This window comes from Falco naumanni, chromosome W (genome assembly GCF_017639655.2).
Source record: "Falco naumanni isolate bFalNau1 chromosome W, bFalNau1.pat, whole genome shotgun sequence".
NCBI lineage: Eukaryota > Metazoa > Chordata > Aves > Falconiformes > Falconidae > Falco > Falco naumanni.
In genome coordinates, this window is record NC_054079.1 from 4598630 (window position 1) to 4618315 (window position 19686).

At 42.7% G+C, this 19686-nt stretch overlaps 1 protein-coding gene across 2 annotated transcripts; it reads right to left on the bottom strand.

Moving 5' to 3' along the window:
* Window positions 1-5230: 5230 nt before the first annotated feature.
* LOC121080588 (asparagine--tRNA ligase, cytoplasmic-like) lies at window positions 5231-17763 on the bottom strand. 2 transcript variants are annotated; one of them, XM_040578718.1, is made up of 15 exons: window positions 17700-17763; window positions 17076-17158; window positions 16740-16805; window positions 16545-16637; window positions 16014-16103; window positions 14689-14767; window positions 13630-13700; window positions 13266-13352; window positions 10792-11013; window positions 10177-10376; window positions 9590-9725; window positions 8442-8555; window positions 6714-6845; window positions 5978-6109; window positions 5231-5366 (listed from the first exon to the last, which is right to left on the bottom strand). In XM_040578718.1, the coding sequence occupies exons 1-15, from the start codon at window positions 17740-17742 to the stop codon at window positions 5235-5237; spliced, it is 1680 nt and encodes a 559-aa protein (XP_040434652.1). In that variant the 5' UTR covers window positions 17743-17763; the 3' UTR covers window positions 5231-5234. The 2 variants fall into 2 exon arrangements, with proteins under 2 accessions (XP_040434652.1, XP_040434653.1); XM_040578719.1 differs by lacking the exon at window positions 17700-17763 and adding an exon at window positions 17387-17408.
* Window positions 17764-19686: the final 1923 nt, after the last annotated feature.

Genomic DNA, 19686 nt, shown 5'->3' on the forward strand with positions numbered 1-19686 from the left:
CCCACCCCTTATTTTGCCTGATAATTCTTTACTTCTCCAAGGCCTGTTCCCATGCTCTGTCACCCAGGTTAGTCCCCCCTCTGTGGTAGGCAGTCCTGAAGCTTTAAGGATGAAGGCTACCTCATCTGGAAAGGGATGGACATGGCCCTTGTCAGCAGCGCCGGAGATGGACATAGAGTTTGAACACAGCAACCCCACTTGGTAAGTCTTCATTGGCACCCAGATGCTGTGCACAGGATATGACAACTGCCCAAAGTTTGGCTGTGTTTTACCTGAGGTTTTACTGGAAGACACGTGTGAGGGTGGTTGGTGTGTCTGGCTAAAGCCAGGGCAGAACACCCTGCAGGGCTGCACCAGCTAGGAACTGGTCCTGGGCACTGGAACCGGTCCCGAGTGCTGGAACCTGTCCTGAACACTCAGTGCAGCAGCAGGTGCTGGCAGTGGGCAGTGCTGGCTGTGTCAGCACCCAGCATTGCTTCCTGCTGCGCTGGCACACCTTTGCAATAACCACAGGAAAACTTACTTGGAACATGGTACTTTAAAAGAGCTGATAAAATTACAGTGACAAAACCAGCATAGGGGAAGTGCAGTCCCTCACACTCAGAGGCTGCAGCAACTCCAGTGTGGTGAGCAGGGCCAAGGGGCTGCGCTGGGAGCTGGCCTGGCACAGGTGGGGTTGCGTGCTGGCATTCTGCCTGTGCTCCAGGTGAAACACATGTGTTGATCTCAGCCCAGTGCACCAGGAAAAACCCCAGCCTAAATCATTATTTACTCTGCAGACTGAAATCTTCTCCAAGAGATGGAAAGAATAGGCTTTTCAAAGCTCAACTTCTGCCTCTGCCAGTGCACAGTGGGAAAGCTTTACAATAGGGCTGCACCTCACACGCAGGGACATGCACTGTGTTTACAGTGTGCATCATCTATGAGGAGATTTCCTTCGCATGCTGGGAGGAACAGCATTTCTCAGCTGGAGGCAGATATCCACAGAACTGATTTATGACCAGCAGCACCTCTGCATAATGTTACAGTGCCAGCTGGGATTCTCTGTCCTGGTCACAGCCCAGCGTGGTTTGTGGATGCTGGAAATCAAAGGTGGCTGTTTGGTAGGCAGGAGGGGTCAGACAGGGAGGTACTGCTGGCCCAGCTGCTGACTTGCTCCATGTGCTCTGGGGCTCTTACTGCTGGCCCAAATGCCATAGTCTTTACCCCTCTTTTCCATGCGATAAATGTAGACAGTAGCAGTGCAGGACCAGTGCCTGAGGAACAGGACAGCTGGGAAGAGGTCCAGCTCAGGTGGAACAAGGACTACAGGCAGCACACAGAACGGACTGCAGTGGTACAGCCTCGCACCAGGGCAGGACCTGACTCCTGCACCAGGGCTCCTGGCTCATCAGACACACTGGCACAGGACTGCAGAGCTTGTCTGGTAACCTTCATTCCTAGTAGAAACACAAAGAAACAAATACCAGAACTTATCCTGCACACAAACATTTGATTTGCATCCCACATCTTCTCAGCAGCGGTTTCAGTTGCCCTGTGTACAGCTTATGGAAGCCAATGGCAGACCTAGCTCTTGCTGCCCAAGGCCTGGCAGCACTGTGCTTCTCCTTGCCCCTCCAGTGAGCTGTAGCTGTTTCAATCCTGGCTGCCCTGTGGGGAAGTGAGCAAAGAAGAGAAACCCCACATTTGTGAAGGATGCTGGGCTCTCTGGTATGGTTAGTGCCACACCACTGGCAAGGAGCTTCAAAAGGTCCTCGCAAAGGGTGGCCAGATGAGTTTCAACATAGATGAATATAAAATAACGTGTGTAAGGAGATGTAATCTAAACAAAGCTACACGATAGTGATCTTGAAGCTGCCAGTTACAAGGCTGAAAGGGCCTTGGAGCCAGTCCAGTTCACCAGTTAACAATCTAACTACCAGTCTGACTGTGGAGATACCTTGAGGGAAGATTAAACAGTATGAGAAGTCCAAGTTCTCATTCCACATTTTCTCCTCTTTTGCAGGTTTGTTTATACATTCTAATAAAAACAAACTCAAGTATTCTTGTACTCCAAGCAGCTGCAGTGTCTTTCTGAGAGCTATTATTAGCAATCATAATCTGCAAGTGATGTAAGCTGCACTGGAATTTGCGACGGAGCCTGGAGGAAAGTGCTGTTCCCTCTGGTCCCTGGAGCCCTAACAGCCAGTGAGACCAATGAGCTGCTTTGCTTCCCCCCAGTACCTGACCAGTATTGCCCACATATACAAGGTAAACATACTGGGAAGGAGGACCGAAACATTGAACTCAGATGGGAAGGACCTAGGAACACTGCTAGCTCAAAGAACACATCTAGCAGCAAATGTGATTAAATCAGCCCTGAATAAGAACTTAAAATCAAAAAGCTTTGCTGCTGGAGAGCTTGGGAACTAGCTTTCTGGATAGCTGGCAGAAACACCCAGGATCATGTTTTAAATCACTGGAGACATAATCAAACTCAGCAAATTCTGTAAGAACACAGTAAAAAAAAGAAGACACCACACAAAAACCACAACTGATGAGACACGGAAATAAAACCCAAGATAACATTTATCATTTCTCAGTCTCTAAAAGTAGGGTTGTTTTTTTCTTGATGATCAAAAACCTGAATTGAGCCTTGTTGGTAAATCAGGAACTACACCAATCCTGTTTAACATAGCAAAGGTTTGTTTTGAAGCAGCATTTCAACATTGCAGTGGCTGCCTAAGAAATTACTCCTTATTACTCCACCGGTAGATTTGCACTGGCTTTTGCTTAATTCAGGGATACTTCCCTTAATTTGGGGATCTTTCCCAGGCAAGTGGTTTGCCCAGCACCACCTCTGCTCCACAGGCAGATTATAGAACTGCACACCAGTCTCCATGAATTCTGCTAGTAGCTCCCCTGATACGAAGGCTTTTAACCTTTACAAAGTAGCTCAGCCCTGCCAGTTTTAAGGACAGAAAACTGATTGCAAACAAGTGATGTTTTTCTAGTACGATCTTTTCCTTTACCTTATGTACTCATACATGCAACAATACCCCAAACCACAGGAAATATGCAGTTGACTATACTTTTGCTGGTATTTAAAAGAATCTTTTAAGTTCTGTGTTTGGACAAAGAACCACCCATCAAAAACGGAGTAGGGCAAGTGTGAGAGAGAGCGCTAAGGCATGTCACTGTACAAGATTTTCTTCTACCGTAGCTACAAAAGGACTGGGAAAAGGTTGAATTCAAAGAGGTGGGTAAGAAAGAAAACCATCTTAGCACTGCTCACATCTTAGAGCATCTTTCCTTCATCCTTGTGCAGTGCAGTCCCTACTCACCTTCCCTGCTTTGGCAGGGCACCCCTCAGGTCATAAGCAGCAATGCCACAGTGGCCCCCCAACAAACCCCAAGACATTAAATCCAGACATTTAACAGCTCTGGAAATAACCTCACTTCTTCCAACTGTACCAGTTGGCAAGGCAGATGTTAACACTGCTTACAAACCAGGCTGGCTTTGGGCAGCCACAGCTACAAGCAGGCAAAAGTCACATGCACTCCCCCCCAAGAGCTGCTGCCTTGGCAAACAATTATTCAAGCACCCCTTTCGTTCTCATTTATTCTTTCTAGAATGTTTCAGCTGGGTAGCTGGGGTGGTCTATCCAAACTATAAAAATACATGCCTTTGAGTTAATGGGGATTTAGTTCAAAAACAAAAAAGCTAGTGCCATTTTTTTGGAATATGTATTTCCTGCACTTGGAAATTCCCTTTTCCTGTGCTTTTGCCCACATAGATACTGTCTGTGACAGGACTGACTATATTAAGCAAGTAAGCTATAAAGGCTAAGTAAAAGGAAAGGAACAGACATTGGAGGTCAAGAACTACCCTCTTGCACACCAACTTACGTTGCCACAATTTATTGGTTGCCAATGTAGACCAGTTTATATTTTTAACATGCAAAATGAAGAAAACCAGTCATTTATTACAAAAATATGGGTATTGTACAGCTCAACAATTCTATGAATGGCAAATCCAGATCAAATCTCAGTGCAGGTAGCGAATGATGCACCTACTGATTTATTTTTTCCTCTCTAGTAAAAATAATTACTTTATTTATGATTAAAAAGCATACAGATGACTCAACACGTTAAATATTTCATTAATCCTATTTAATAACTTGATTACAGTCAGAGAATCTGCTCAGATGCAGTGGCACAAGAGAACATGGAGCCAGCTAGGAAACATGGAACTGCTCTACTATGAAAACGTACTTCAGCATGAGATGGGAAAGCCCTGCTTGAACTACAGTTCATCTAGAGAGGACAGCAATTCAGTCAGCATACAATGCTGAAATCCAATTGTATTTCAAAGTTATCAGTTTCTTTAGGCCTTTGTCACTTCTGGTTTGAAACAGATGGCAGAACCTTAATTTGGAAGGCACCACAAACCACCCCAGTGCCTACGAGCTAACAGACAGTGCTCCCTTCCTATTGTCATTCAGCACAGGCTGGGGTGTGCATGGACCCACTTACAGCGTTGCATCCACAGGTACCAGGAAAAAGTAGCAAATCCTACCTCACCAGGTGCCTCATCATTTCTAACCAATAAATAATCTGGAAAAAAACCCCAACCAGCCACCCCCATCTCTTGCAGTGGAATTGTGTGGTAAATACTACATACCTTGCTACTGAATAAACTAAATCAGAACTTTGATTAAAAACAGTAGGAGCTAAAAAAAGTGCAACGCACAACAGAATTAATACCAATTTTATATTCTGTTGAGCTCTTCAGATGATATCTTTTTCATGCCATTCTCTGAGGTCAATATTTGGGAATTTAAAGAACTTGAAATCCTGATCTCTCCAACAAGAAATCAAGAGAAAACAGATGAAAATTAAAGCAAATAATAATAATAAAAGAACAACAAAAAATCCAATGCTGAGCTTATTTTCTTTTAAATCACAGAAATTAAAAGCAGAAGCATATCTTGTTTTTTAAATGACAGCTTATTGGGATCTTTGTTCTATGTTGCCTTGAAAGCATAACCACACCTAACAATTTTTTTATGAGGCTTCTTCCAGTTAATTAGTAGCATTTTACTTTAAAAAAGGGGTCTGTTTATTTTCCTTTTCACACCCTAAATCAGTATTAGTATTAGAAACAGGTTGCAATAAGTCTTGTTCTCAGACAGGCTGTAGTATACAGTATATCATTCCTTTTCAATCATCATTTGCTCAGTTTTCAAGGACAGCTAAGGTTTGCAGCGCTGGACAAAGCGTGGGTAGAGACAGACATCTCTGATATGGTGTCGATTCAGAATCCAGGTTAGGAACCGTTCTAATCCCAAACCATATCCACCATGAGGGCATGTACCATATTTTCTCTGTGAAATTAAAATCAGAGAGTAGATATTAAACATTTTCTTGTTATTTATATAATTGCAGTAATTATGACTGGGAAAAAAATGCAAACCCAAGATTATTTTCTGAATGATGAGGAAAATGGTTCAGGCATTTTTCATTTTTTTGTTTACACAAAATTTTCATTTTGTGCTTACTTGTCACGAGTTTCCTGGGGCAATGTAAGGACTAGAAGAGGAAAAAGAAAGGTGAAAAAGAAATCTCAACGATTCTTTTCCAACTGCCTCCTCCTCTCCCCTTACACTAGTTAGAGCTTAGCCATTCAAATCCGTGAAGACCAACTTCTCTTTATCTAACAGTGCTGCAGAAGGCATTATTAGAAGAATACACCTGCACAGAGCAGCCTAATGAAGGTCATCTGGTAAGGGCAGCACGCAACCGCAGCAAACAGCAGCAGTTTTAACAGACTGGAAACTGTTACGCATTGCATTTTGGCAATGCTTAAATAATTATCTACTTTGGGCCACCAGAAATACAATTCAGACTGCATCACTTTAAGAGCAAGTTTAAGGAAAAAAAAAAAATAAAATCAAATATCATAGCTGACAAGCAACACATCTAATCTTTTACAAACCTGATCAGTATACCAGTAGTATGGTGTGGGATCGATGCCCTCTCTCTTATAGCCTTCGAGTAGCATCTCACTGTCCCAGATACGCATGGAGCCTCCAACAATTTCACCAACATTAGGCATCAACACATCAACCTACAAAACACAGCATAAGGTCAAACTATTACAATTAACCTGCCTGTAGGAGGGGGGAAGAAAAATAACCCAAACTTGCAACTATATTTCCATAACATTTTATCATGTATATTTAATTCTGCACAACAGGAAGGCAGGCAGTTCCTTCCAGACCCAATTTTTAGATGGAATAAAATAACTAAGTTCCCTAATCTCTAATACTCTTGGCCACACTGACCTGTAAAAAACAAACAGACAAACAACAAAAAACCCCCACACACCACCACAAAACCAGCAACATTCCTAATAACCACCCTCTTCCTGGCCGCCTGACAGCCAGTGTTTAGACAATACAGTCTCGGAGAAGTCACAGAAGTATTGTCATTAGACTAGCCCTTGCCTGAGGTCAGTGAGGAACACACTCACTATCATCTACCCACATTATTAGCACTTCAGAGTTACTTTATTTATTGCACAATCAACAAGCCACACCAAAAGACACCCAACCCAAAACCTGGTAAGAATTCTCTAAGATTCTCCTGGAGTACTTATTCTATGCTCACTCACACTGACATTCCCCATGCTTACGCAGAAGCCTGCAACACTACATAAAATACCAACTTACAGATTCAGTAAGGCAGGAATAATCATGACAGCGCTGCATATAGAAAGACTTTATCTCTGCAGGAAATCGGCACAACAAGATTGGCTCATTAATGGTGTCTGTCATCAATCTCTCAGGAGCTTCAGGAATATCCTAAGGTTAAAGAAGGCTTTTTTAATACTTAAAGCCAAAACCACTCCAATACCTTGGAGTCCCACATGTATCAGGCATGAAACAAATGCAGTTTCACAACACACATATCCACACATTCATCCTAGTGTACCTAAACTTTTAAAACAATTTATCTTAGAAGAAAATATATTTATATATAAAAAACATACATGTTGAGGGGGGGAATCTGTTCAATTAAAAGCCAAGTCTTCCCACTGTTTCAGACAGAAAACTGAGGAAATCCTAACCTGAAATGGAGACTTTCCAAACCAGTAAACACTGAAGAGTCAAATCTGCTTCCTCCCCAATACTGTTTTCCACAAACCTCAAGACTAAGAAGTTTAAGCATTTCCTTGTTATATATACGGGCTATTTTTCAGAAACCTCAACTGATCGGTTACATAGATGAGGTTATTTGTTTCTTATCTACATTTTCTGATTGAAATTTGATAAATGGTGAAACACCTAGCACGAGTTTCATTATGATCAATTCAGCGATTTTATTGTTTAAAAACCGGAGAGAAGTGAAGTATGACACCACACTTACACTAACAGACAGGGAACATCAGTGATGTCGTCATCACGGCTTGTTAAACGAACATACTTTGCTTAGTCAAAAAAACTGTCTATCCAAAAAAGGCTTAATTTGAACTTTTATTCAGCCAATGCTCAGACTTTTCTTAAGATTCTGATTCAAAGTCAGAAGATCAGAATTTTCTTTAATAGGAAAAACCAGTCACACCTGTTACTTGTTTTAATCCAACCAAACACTGTGTTACAGCACTGACTGCTGTGAAAGTGGGGGCAGAGCCAACTACAGCATGCACAGCAAGGAAAGTGCAACGAACCCAGGCCTTGCACAAGGGCAGCTCACAAAGCAAATATCAGCCCCACAATGGGGGAAAGGAAGTAAGAATCCTTATTTCCCTCTAGAACCTTAAGTTTGGTGCAGTATGAAGGCCTTCCTCTCCCTTTACCTCTATCATCTTTGATACAGATGGGAAAAACAGTAACAGCAAAAAACCCAACACATCTGATTTTGAGCTGCCAAGGTTCCTGCAGAATATGCTGTGTAGACTTTGAAGTTAAACAATTATATCATGTCCTCCTAAACAATTCTCTTAAATCCTTTGATGACTATGGCTACACTGTCAAGTCCTCTTGATCTCCTTCAAATCATTTTGTCTTACATGTTGGAGAACAGCGAGACAGGGTACACATGGACAGATGTCAAAACAGATTTTGGTTCCAATGTTTGAAGACATTACGTGGAAAACCCAACCCACACTTGCATTCCCCAATAAAAGAATTCACTACATCTCCCAGCACTGTCCAGACAAAAATCCAGGCTTCTGGATAAACTAAGTTTATAGCAAAGCTCTCTAACTTAAATGGGACTAGAACTTTACTTGTTATCTATGTAATTCCAAACAAAACACAACAGATTCACACAGCAACAGTAAGCCCAACAGCATCGTAGTCCAAACATGCCGTTCTTCGAGGGCCTTCTATACCCTGAGTGCAGGGCAGTGGGATTTTGTTTGCTTTTAATTTCTAAAGAGCCTCAGAAAGACTTACTTCCCCAAACTCATAATAAGTGCCATCTTCCTTCTTTACATCATGTTCCTTTAACCACTCAATGGCTTCAGTATAGTTCATTCGTCGGAAAGGACGTTTAGGGGCCTTGAAGCCCTGTAAATAAGAGCAGACATGAAGACAGTTGGAAGAGTACCATTTTTAAAGATTATTTTTCTAGTTGATTAGCAAGTCTACTTCCAGACTTGAAGCATACACACGACTCTTCCCAGCTCATCCATCAATAAATTATTAAACAAACAAATCAAGCTCAGTACTGAAAAGATAGAACCAAACATAACCATCTTCCAAGTCCAGTACAGCTCACAGAAGAGAAGCTGAAAAAGATGGCAGGAGAGAGAAGAAAGGAAGTATTTTCAATGCTATTCCCTTTTCTGTACAAATTCATTGCATGTGTAGGTGTTTCGAACTGAGCCATTAGCAGAAGTTCCATGGGCAAGGCTACAAAAGAATATTTTTGCTGCCCTGCACACAGAACGGCTTCAGAATCCACCTTTGTGAGGTGAGTTCTGCTTCTTCCTACCTCCTGACCCCTGTCTCAGCCCAAATTTAAAACTGAACCTCCCAGTGTTTATCAGGAAAAAGGTGAAAATAACAGAGGCAAAAGACTTTGTACGTGCTCTGAGAGAAAAACTAGTGATGGAGATAGTTAGCAGTTTCTTAAAGCCATCTTCTTTGCAAAGGCAACAGAAGACAAAGGGTCTCTAACAAATAAAATTGCTTTAGAGCTTCACATTCCAGGGTGGAAAGTAAAACACCATTCTTCCCTTGCTCCCTTGTGCTCAATCTACAAGTACCAGCCGATCAATATTACGAGCTCTGGGATAGAGGTTTTTATTCCACTGGTACAGTACACATTGCAATAGATCCCAGCACATTGCTGGCTCCTAGAACTTGCTAGCAGGAAACTTCTTCCCCCACAGTCCCCAGCTTCTAGAAGAGTCATTACCAGCCTTGCAGCATTTTCATTCTTTTGATGTTATTTAATACACTTACTATTATTAATAACAGTAAGCAAACAGAGCCCACTGCTATGCTGTGCCCTGCCTTCCCCAAATGAACGTGCTGACCAGGAAAGGCTAAAGATCTATGTTCTTGGCTAGTCACGAGTGTTCCACACTGCTGCCTACCGGGTTTAGGTCATACAGTAAGCTTGATGCAGGAGATTTCAAGACTCTGTCTACTACATCACAAACCAAGCTCTCCAGACGGTCCAACAAATCCTCAAAACTTATAAAAGGACATTCAGCTTCAATGTGAGTGTATCTGAAACATGAAGTCACACCATTATAAAACCATACACAAGCAACAAATCTTTTAGCTATGAAAAAAATTCTCACTAAAAAACCCACAACCCAAACACACACGCTTTTGTCCCCTTTTTCATTTCTCCCACCTCTACAGTGTAAAGGAAATAAAACCATAAAAAAAAAAGACAACAGTATCAACTGTATTTTCTAAAAAAACACAGCTTCCTAAAAATGTATCAGCTGTTTCACAGAGATCTTCCTTCACTAAACGTCAATCGTCAATGTATTATGACCCGCTAGACATTCACCAAGACAAGGTATCACCCCCAAATATACTTTGCTCAGACCTTCTGCGTTAGCATTATGCCGTCTGCTTGCTGTACATTATGTCATCTAACTGACTGCTACTCCCCTGCTTTATAAATTAGCTTATACATAAGTAGCAAAGTAGTATACTCTTTCCATACTCTGCCAAGTGTCTGCGGGTCCTGGATTGCTCAGCTCTGTATGACTGAGCAATACAGAAAACATCTCCTAACGCTGGAATGCAGGTCTCCAGATAGAGCTGTGATGACTGCGTTAAGTATGCCTCTTCACCAAAATAATCGAGTTTGAACAGAGTTGAGCCTCCTTCCACCTGTGTCTGGACTAAAGTTGGTGGTGTGACCTGTTAAAGAACAGAACTACAATTACTTGAGTGAAGAATTAAAGACAAGGATGACAACATGCGAGAGCAGTGACGTAAGGCACACTCTTCCAGAACACCATCTACAAAGCTTTTGTACGCACGCATCCAAGCACTTCAGTCTGATATCCTTCAGCACATTAAAAAGAGGTATGCAGGCTGTTGGGGAATCATACCGTAACAGTTACACCTCTCAGAAGTGCCTACACACCTTTGAGATCTATGTCTATGAAAGCAATCAAGTAATAGTTTCCTAAGAAACAGCTTTTCTTTTGCCCCTTTCAGATCAATTAGAAAATCTACACATTTTTTTCAGGGAAAAAAAAGAAAAAAAAAAAAGAGTCTTGAAGCCAGGACATTAAAGTAGTCACTTGCTGACAAGGGAAAACATACTTACTTCATAATAGCCATTGGCAAAGAAATGATCCCTGAAGGCCTGCACTACCATGGAGCGCACCTTGAAGATTTTGGACATATTCTCGCCTCGAATCATCATATGCCTGTTGTTAAGCTGCACATCAACCTCTGAATCCTCATTGAGTAGATTGTCAGCCCCTCCTGCTGGGGCCAGACCAATAAGCTCCCAATAATCACAGTTCAGCTCGTGGCCTCCTGGAGCCTGCCAATTTGAAGAGAAACAAACATTTCAGAAGTCCACTTTTTTTGCCCCTTGGATGTCACCATCTGGCATCGTGGCAAAGATGTTAATCTGGTTTAAACAAAAGATGCTAAAATCCTAATTGCAGTATTTTCAAAGTGACTGCTTTGTAATTTGGTCATAGCTCATTTAGAAGTGCCATTTGCAACCCACCATGAGTCTCTCAGACTTAACGTGAATGGGATTGAGTACTACACTCAGATAATTAGAAGCTTCCAGATGCATTCAGTTTAAGTATCACAGACAGCTGGGTTTATTCAGCTGGAAGAACAGAAAGCTAAGCAGGGGCAAACTACTTACTACTTTCAGCTATTTAATGTGTGGTTATACAGAAGATGGAGCCAGAATCTCTTTGGATGCATCCAGCAAAAGGACAAATATCTCCAGTTACAACAAGGGAGATTTCAATCAGCTATAAAGAAAAAACTGTTTGCACAGCGTTGAAACGCTAGGGCATAGGCCAAGCCAGACTGCAGTCTCCATCCTTGGAGATGTTCAGAAACCCATTTGGACAAGACACTTGGCAGCCTGACCTCACATTAGATATTCTTCAAGAACAGGGCAGACCCTTCGTGATTATTACCTTCAGAGCTTCCTCCTAGCCCAAACCATTCTGTGGTAATTTACACTGCATACTAATTTTGGCTGGGATAGTTAATTTTCTTCATAGTAGTTTACATGGTGCTACAACACAACACAATGGCACGAAGAACCTTCCTGTATGCCTTAAGAGCACTGCACACAGAGTGAAGAGTCTTCCCATCTATTAGAAGAAAATGCAGAGCTAAGACTGCAGTATAACATTCAAGGTATTTTGTTCTTTGTCCTATTTGAGCCATATTCTCCTTTTCTCAAACTTCAAATTAAAAATTGTTTGGATCATGATGGAGGAAGATCTAGCTCACTACAGGTACTTTTGAAACCGCCTGCCAGGGACACCTGAGCAATCTTTCTGCACTAGGTAGCATCTCACCACAACGTGACTATAGCAGGTTTCAGGCTGGCTGATCTGACCAGTCCTGTCTGTGCCATGTGGCAAGCAGAGGGCCCCACGCCAGGGCTGAGCCCTGTCCACAGACCAGACGTGGTTTGTTTTTTTTTTTCCAGACATGCTTCTTCTCCCTGTTATCTTACTAAAGATAGTACACTTTCTCAAGAGACCACAGAGGAGAATATAGATTGCCAATCCACAGAGAAGAACAACTCTCACATATTCAAAATTGTCATCAGCTCTTGCAGTATCTAAAGGAAGAGGTAAGCTTACAGACTAGCAACATTAAACATCTATCTATCCTCTACATCTCAACATTACTGCTTTGCTTTCTCCTTCACAGAAAAAGGACATTAATATAAGCAGCTATCAGGAGCTCATGTCTTTAAAACAACTACTTAAAATTTAAATAGAACAAATGCGGCCTGAGCTTGCTTGCTGTTTCTGCATCCCAAGTTTTGTAACACAGACATAACTTAGCTGTCTTTCAGTCATCTCCTAATAACTAAGAAGTGTTAAAATAATTTTCAGTAAATACCCTGACACAGGCCTGCATGTCCTCACGAGTACACTGAGTTGCTGTCACAGATAATGGTTTCTGAAAGCTTCTCTCCTGCCTTTTTATGGACCATCCTTCATGCCTAGCTGCTTAACATGGTTTTAGCCCCAACCTCAAACAATTTTCCAAACAGTAACAGGGTGTAGATCTAGACTGGAATGAGAGGTGCACAAGGCCTAAGCAGCATCACATTTTGAAACCTAAAATCACACTTGCCAAGTCGCTAACATGAGACCACCATTATAAACAAAGTTTTATTTAAAAAGTTACATTGCCTAGTTCATACACCTGCCAAATACAACATGGTGAAGAGCCTACAAACCCATCTCAGTAAAAAAGAGACACTCCCAAACTCTTAGCCTCATGAAAACTGAATAAGCCTCTTGTTAGGGAAAATAAAGCTATGTTGTTTTTTAACATAATTTCCCACATCTATGGCACATATCAGTGGAAAATTGTTTCAGGCAAAACCAGAACAGTCACATAGCTCACCTGTCACACACTGAACTGTGGGTGACAGCAGCAGCCTTGGAGGTTTGTTCTTTTCGCTAAATAAAGTTCCCACTGAAATAATCTAGTAATAACTTCTACATCTGCTTCTCCTTCCACCAGGAAAATGACCAACTGTTAAAGAGGAGAACCCAAACACACTAGCTCCCGTACCTGTTTGCCTTCAGGAACAAGGTTCAGCATACCGTACACTGCAACACTGCTCTCCGTAGAAAGAATTAGCCCATTGTAACACTGACACTGCAGGGAGAGAAAGAGACAAAGGCATAGTAAAGGTAATTTTTTTATTTTGCTATGACATCTACTGGAGTCCCAGACAAGATTAACTCCTAGTCACTTCTAAATAGTTCTCACATTGACAAAAAAAATAATCTCTACTAGTAGGAGATACAATTTAACAATAATAAAACTTAATCAGTAGGTTTAGGAGAGCTTACCATTGTCTGTATGAAAGAAAACCAGATGAGGTAAGAACACTTATGAAATGATGGAACAGAATTAAATCATCACAACTTACCAGGTCATCTGAAAGGACACACTGAAGAAAACCTGTGCCATCTCTCAAAACAATGAACATCAAATTTTTTCCTAGTTAAAAAGAAAAAAACAAACACCAGAGTGCCTCAGCTTTATTCACTGATCCATTTGGAGAGCCCCACTCCCAAGACATACCAATTACCCCTGTGCAGATTATTACAGAAGGACTGTGATCACATTCTTCCTTTTTAAAAAACAGAGATGATTCAGGTAAGCACTGAGGCATTAGCACAGTTATAAATGCCTTTCACAGAGCTGTATTTTGTATAACAAGTTAAAGTAAGTTTCAACAGACATCAAGAGCTAAGCCTGCTCCAACATCAACCGGGTTGGGATTGCACTGCCATGCCAAGACCTGAGATGTCCCTCGGGTCCTGAGGGACTACAAGTCTATCTGCAGAAATGCTGAACTCACAGGCCCAAGGTACACCTGACATGGGCAGTCACCCACCTCTCCACAAAAGCATATAATGACAAAAATAATTTGCTAGAAACTGTTCATGATATCCAGATCCACAACTGCTTCGTCAAGTCCTTCAATGATAATCTGAACAAGTACCTGTGGAGTCAGAAGCACCTCTGCCATGCACTCCCACGCCCCAACCGAAGCTACCTTGCTAACTAGAATACCAATCATTTTGATAGCAAGTATTTACAGTCAAAGAAGTTATGCTACTTTATGTAACTACAATTCCGAATTGCTGATTTCACTATGAGCAGATGCTTGTTAGCTACTCAGTTTGCAGGATTAGTTTAAAACATAGAACAAATCTTTTGAAGAAATTCCACAGGACTGGGCTCCAAACTGAAAATCCCATTAAGATTTTGACTAAGAAATGTCCGCATGCTTACTTGTCATGCAGAATTTTCAGTGTTGTAGTGACCACTGTGATAAACCAAAGAGAACACCTAACTGATAGTTTAAAAATTTAAGAACAGGTGCTGCCTGATTCATTCTAAGTGTCCGAATTTTGAAGGCTATGGTATTTGTTCCATCGCTCTCCACAGGTTCAGTAACTTCTAAATGCTTGTGGTTTACCTTGCCTCCGTAATCTGTGAATCCAGCCAAAAATCTTCACTCTCTGGCCTCTGTAAGCCTCCAGAGCATTAATCTTTACCTGTAAAGCCGGGAATAAAAGCAATCAAAGAGAGAAATGATTCACCATTTAGACTGTGTTTTCCACGTAATTACTTAGCATATGTCTATGTGTATATGACACCTCCCTCCCCAATAGCTCCTACCAGGAGCACTTGAAGCAAAGTTCCACCCAGGCTATAAGCACAGCTGCCAATACTGAAAAGCTGTTTAGTAAGGAAATAATACTTTAGCCAGGACAGGCAGTACACTGGGACAGCACTTCCAGGCTTCACATAGAGTCCTTTCTATTTAGCAGGCTTACTTTGCCGTGTAGCAACCAAGGACTGTAATAGCTTTTGAAGAAGCTCACTTTGAGTTTGTTTGACCGAAAGGAGAAGTGAAAACATGTAACAGCTCACATCCTAAGACTGGAATATTTGGTTATTACTGGAAATCCAAGGTGCACTGCATCAACAAAAGACTTGGAAAGGATGCCTCAGGCATGTTTTCTGGCACTCTGAATGCACCGTGGATTAATTTCTCAAGACAGTGAATGCCTTTAGAGGATGAGTTCAGTTAGCAGAGTATCTGGATCTGACATGGGTACATCTAAATGTGTAGCTGAGGTACTGACACTGCTATAGGCAGAACAACCCAGCAGGCACCTTCAAAATGCATCACATCTCAGGCAGCTAAGGACTGCTACATTACACTGGTCTAGAAGAGACTGTGATTTTGGTGCAGCTGGGCCTGGCTGCCCCTTTCTCAAAGAGCAGCCATCAGAGTGCAGGTCTCCGATCAAAACCCTCTTCTACACAGGGTCTATCCAAACACCTGTCACAGGGCAGCACATATGGTATCTGCTTACTAAGGATTGCACCAGATCACCACATCCAGCAGGACTCTACAAAGAGCCAAGTAAGAACTATATTCTATGTCTCAGTAACTGAAATTACATCCTCTAACCAGCACTGTTTCTTCACTCTCCACCACTGCAGTAATCAAACAAAGCAAAACTAATGAACTTTTTGAAAAACAGAAATATGGTCTCTGCCAGCAGACAAACAGAGAAGTCTCATGTGTGAACTAAGAAAGTTCAGATATCCATCAAGCACACGAGAAAGACCAAAGTCTGTATAATCGGAAAAGCAAAGCTGCATTGATGGACAGTAACAAGACAGTGGACTTCAACAGCTGCCGGAGCCAGAAAGCAGAGAGACCCACTCTCTGTGCAGACAAGATGCTCTAACACAGGCCACGTATCAAGCTCACTGGATCTTACTCACACATTTTGGCTCTGGAAAACTAGGATCATTCTTGATAACAACCTTCTTAGCTTCCTCCAGGTTCTTCTCTCTTCTCAAGAGATCTTCTGCCTTTTTTTTTTTTAATTAAAAAAAAAAAGTATTAAACAGCTGCAAGCAGGCTTTATAAGATTCCTACTCTCCACAATTACCAGAGACTATAATGTATGTTTACAGACACACATCATAAAAAGCCTTGATGTTACCTTGCTGGGGCCTAAACCTGCCCTAATTCATGACCAGGATGAGAACCAATGCACAGATACATTTCTCATTTTTTTCCCAGAAAGTCTAAAGCCAAGACTGCAACTGTTCAAAACTCACCCAGTTTCAGGCAACTTGTCCCAATACAAACAAAGGCAAGTTGTAACTAATGCATGTGCAAAACAGTGACACGGACAAAGAACAAGCTGAAACTTTTTTAGAGTAGTGGGAATGACAACACTGCTGTTTAATGTTTTTGGAAAAGAAAAGTGGTATGCTTCCTCCAGCTTGGCATCATCTGCAACCTACCTCCTTCTTCTCCTTCACTTCATTCTTCATTTGTTCCCTGTGCCACAGTTTTTTGATATTTTTCATCTGTGACTTTGAAATAATGGCCCATCTCTAAATCAATCCAAGGAGAAAGCAGAAAAGATTACATTTGTGTCCCTTCACACAAAGGGACATTAAAATAATTTCTACTAGGAAGCTCTAATGCTACAGCACCTCATTTTCTTTTTGCGAATCCACGTAAATAGTAGGAAATGGTTCCTTTCCTGCTGTCATCAAAGCCTAAGAAGGTGGAAGAAATAAACAAGAGTCAATGGCACTGCATGCGAACTAAAGTCATCCTTCAAGAGACTGAGCAGACATCCTACTGGTCAGAGCTGTAAAAGCAGGTATAAAATTTACATTTAGAAAGACAAGGCCAGAGCAGCCTGGCCTGGTGGAAGGTGTCCCTGCCCCTGGCAGGGGGCTGGAACTGGACCAGCTTTAAAGTCCCTCCCTGCCAAAAGCATCTTTTGGCTCTTCAAAACAAAAGAGCAGCTGCTTTCCAGTTACCTTTAACACAGTCTTGAACGGTTTCTTTTGTGTCCCATCACCAGTGGAATCACTGCCTTCTCGTTCAGAAACATACAGCTCCTCTGTAATACATAACAAATACATGCAATTACTCAAACAAAAAAAAAGGCAAGGAGGAAGAGCGGACACACACAAGGCTATAAAACCTTCACGGTTATCAACAATAATAAACCTTCAGAAACAAAGGCTAGTCAGACAGCATAAGAATTATTTAGTATTTTCCGTGCAAAAAATCAACCCATGCAGTAAATACGTTATGCTAAGGCCTTAGGACATCCCAAGATGCTGACCTCCTCAAAGTCACCGGCTGCCCAGGGGGAACAAAAACCGGGAACCTCTTGCGGGAAACCACTCCCAAGCCCGCGCCCCCCCATCGCCAAGCTCCGAACCAGAAACCGAAAGCGCCTGCGCTGCCCCGCCGGCCGCTCCCAGGCCCCGCCACCGCCCCCGGCACCGCCGCCGGGCAGGCCCTGCCGCTCCCACCCCGCTCGCTGGCGGCCACAGCTGCACCTCTCCGCTCCCGCCGAGGCGCTCGGCCGCTGCGCCCAGCGAGCAGCAGCGTGGGCCGGAGCACAGCGCAACAACGGCCGCCCCGACCCTCACCCAAGACGAGAGCCGCCGTCCCAGCCAGCACCTCCGCCGCCATGACCGCCGCCCGCCGGAACTGCCGCTACCCGCGCTTCCGCTGCCGTGCGCCAAGGGCCCCGCCCCACCCACGCAGTGCGGCCGAGGGAGGCTCCGCTCCGCGCTCCCGGCTCCCTGTTGAGGCTGCCGCTGCAGGGGTGCCCCCGGGCCGCGTGGTCCTGGCCCCTCACCTCGCGCTGGGGGATGCAGGAGGCTGAATGACTTTGCATATTAATTTACAGCAGTCCCGCTGCGGCCATGTCAACCGGGCGGTGTGTTTAACCTCTGAATCTGTCTCCTTCCATGAAATCCCCACTCGTGCCTCAGCCCCCCGCAGGCCCACCAGCTGCTGGCACGGAGGGGGCTCGGCCTGCCGGGGAAGCGGGCAGCAGCCGGCCAGCGCTTTGGGAAGGTCACCTGTGCCCAAAGCCGTACGGGCACCATCAAATGCCCCCGGCACCTGCCTACCTGCTGCAGGCACCAGGGCAGGCCTCCCCCCAGCAGCTGGGAGAGGAAGGCTTAACACCCACCGCAGGAGTGAGGATTAGAACGGATCCCAGCCTTAGACAACTGACTGAAGTCATTCAGTAGCAGAGGAGGTGATAAGAAAAAAAATTGTATTCCTCAAAACAGCTTTACCTAGAAACTTAAAGTCTTCCTTACAACTTCTAGTTTGAGGCTTCAAAAAGAAGCTGGTGTTCATGGTTCTGTATTGGATACCCTGGTTTTTCTGTCCAATTAATAAAACTACAATTGAGAAAATTTCTAACACAACAGAGCAAACTCTGCTATTGCCTACCTTGGAAGTAACAGCAGGAACCTCTTCCCACGAGGGGGAGAACACTTCTGCAGGCACAAAGCCACTGGCTTTCAAGCTCCCTTCTCAACTGCTTTTTCTTAACTTTTTGGTCACCCTTCAAACAATGAAGGCCAAGCTAAAGCAGCTTTGCTTTTCATGACCAAAGCCAAGCAATCCTTATCTATGGCAAATGTTTGCCTTTATTAAGTCTCATTAGAAATAAAAGAAATATACCCATCTCAATTTACATATTTAATATTTCAATATTACATCTGGGTTTAGAGTCCAACACATGGTGTGGTTTGGGGTTGGGGTTTTTTGTCTGTTTTTTTCCTTTTTTTAAAGACCAACCCCATCATCTCAATGAAAGATTAGTTACTTCCATTCCCTACTTAAACTCCTCTCACACTTCCATTTTCCCCCCTATACTTATTAGAACAGAAGCTGTAAACTCTAGGATATTTATTTGCATTAGACTTTTTGAAATGTACATTCCATTAAACAAGAGCTGTATATTGTGATTTTTACTATAAAACCATTTCAGTAATCAACCTTACTCCAGGAGTTGGACACAGGTAAAAGTGAAACATTCATACATCTCAACTTCAAGAGCAGATGTATGTACAACTGTAAAGAGACTCTCATAAAAAACTTCTTACATTGTCAGAGCTGACTCACTAGCAAGTGAAACATATTCCATCTAAAAGCAACTGTTTTCTAGTTATCTATTACTGACTGCTGTATCTAAAACTGAAATGAACAAGCTTTTGCCAGCTCAAAGGGCGGCTTTCCAGAGATCAGATACATCTGTTCATAAATACACTGTGTATGTAGACTCAAACATATTCTAGAATTGGAAAGAGACACAGGCAGAGAAACACAGAGCAAGTGAGAAAAAATACTGTTAACTATTGACTCTGATCTCTTTATTTCAGGGGAAACCAAGGAATTTGCTACAAAAGGTATAAGGGCATATCACTCATTCTAACAGGATGCAAAGAATGATCTCTCTCCATCTAGCGTAGCAAGCTGTAGTCAACTGTTGAAGGAAGAGAAAGGAACAGAAACCACAGCTGTAAATGTCAGAATTACTAATAAAATCTGACACTGACTGCAGTTTATCACCAGATATATCTTAATCTCAGCTGTACAAGCTCAGATGAGGAT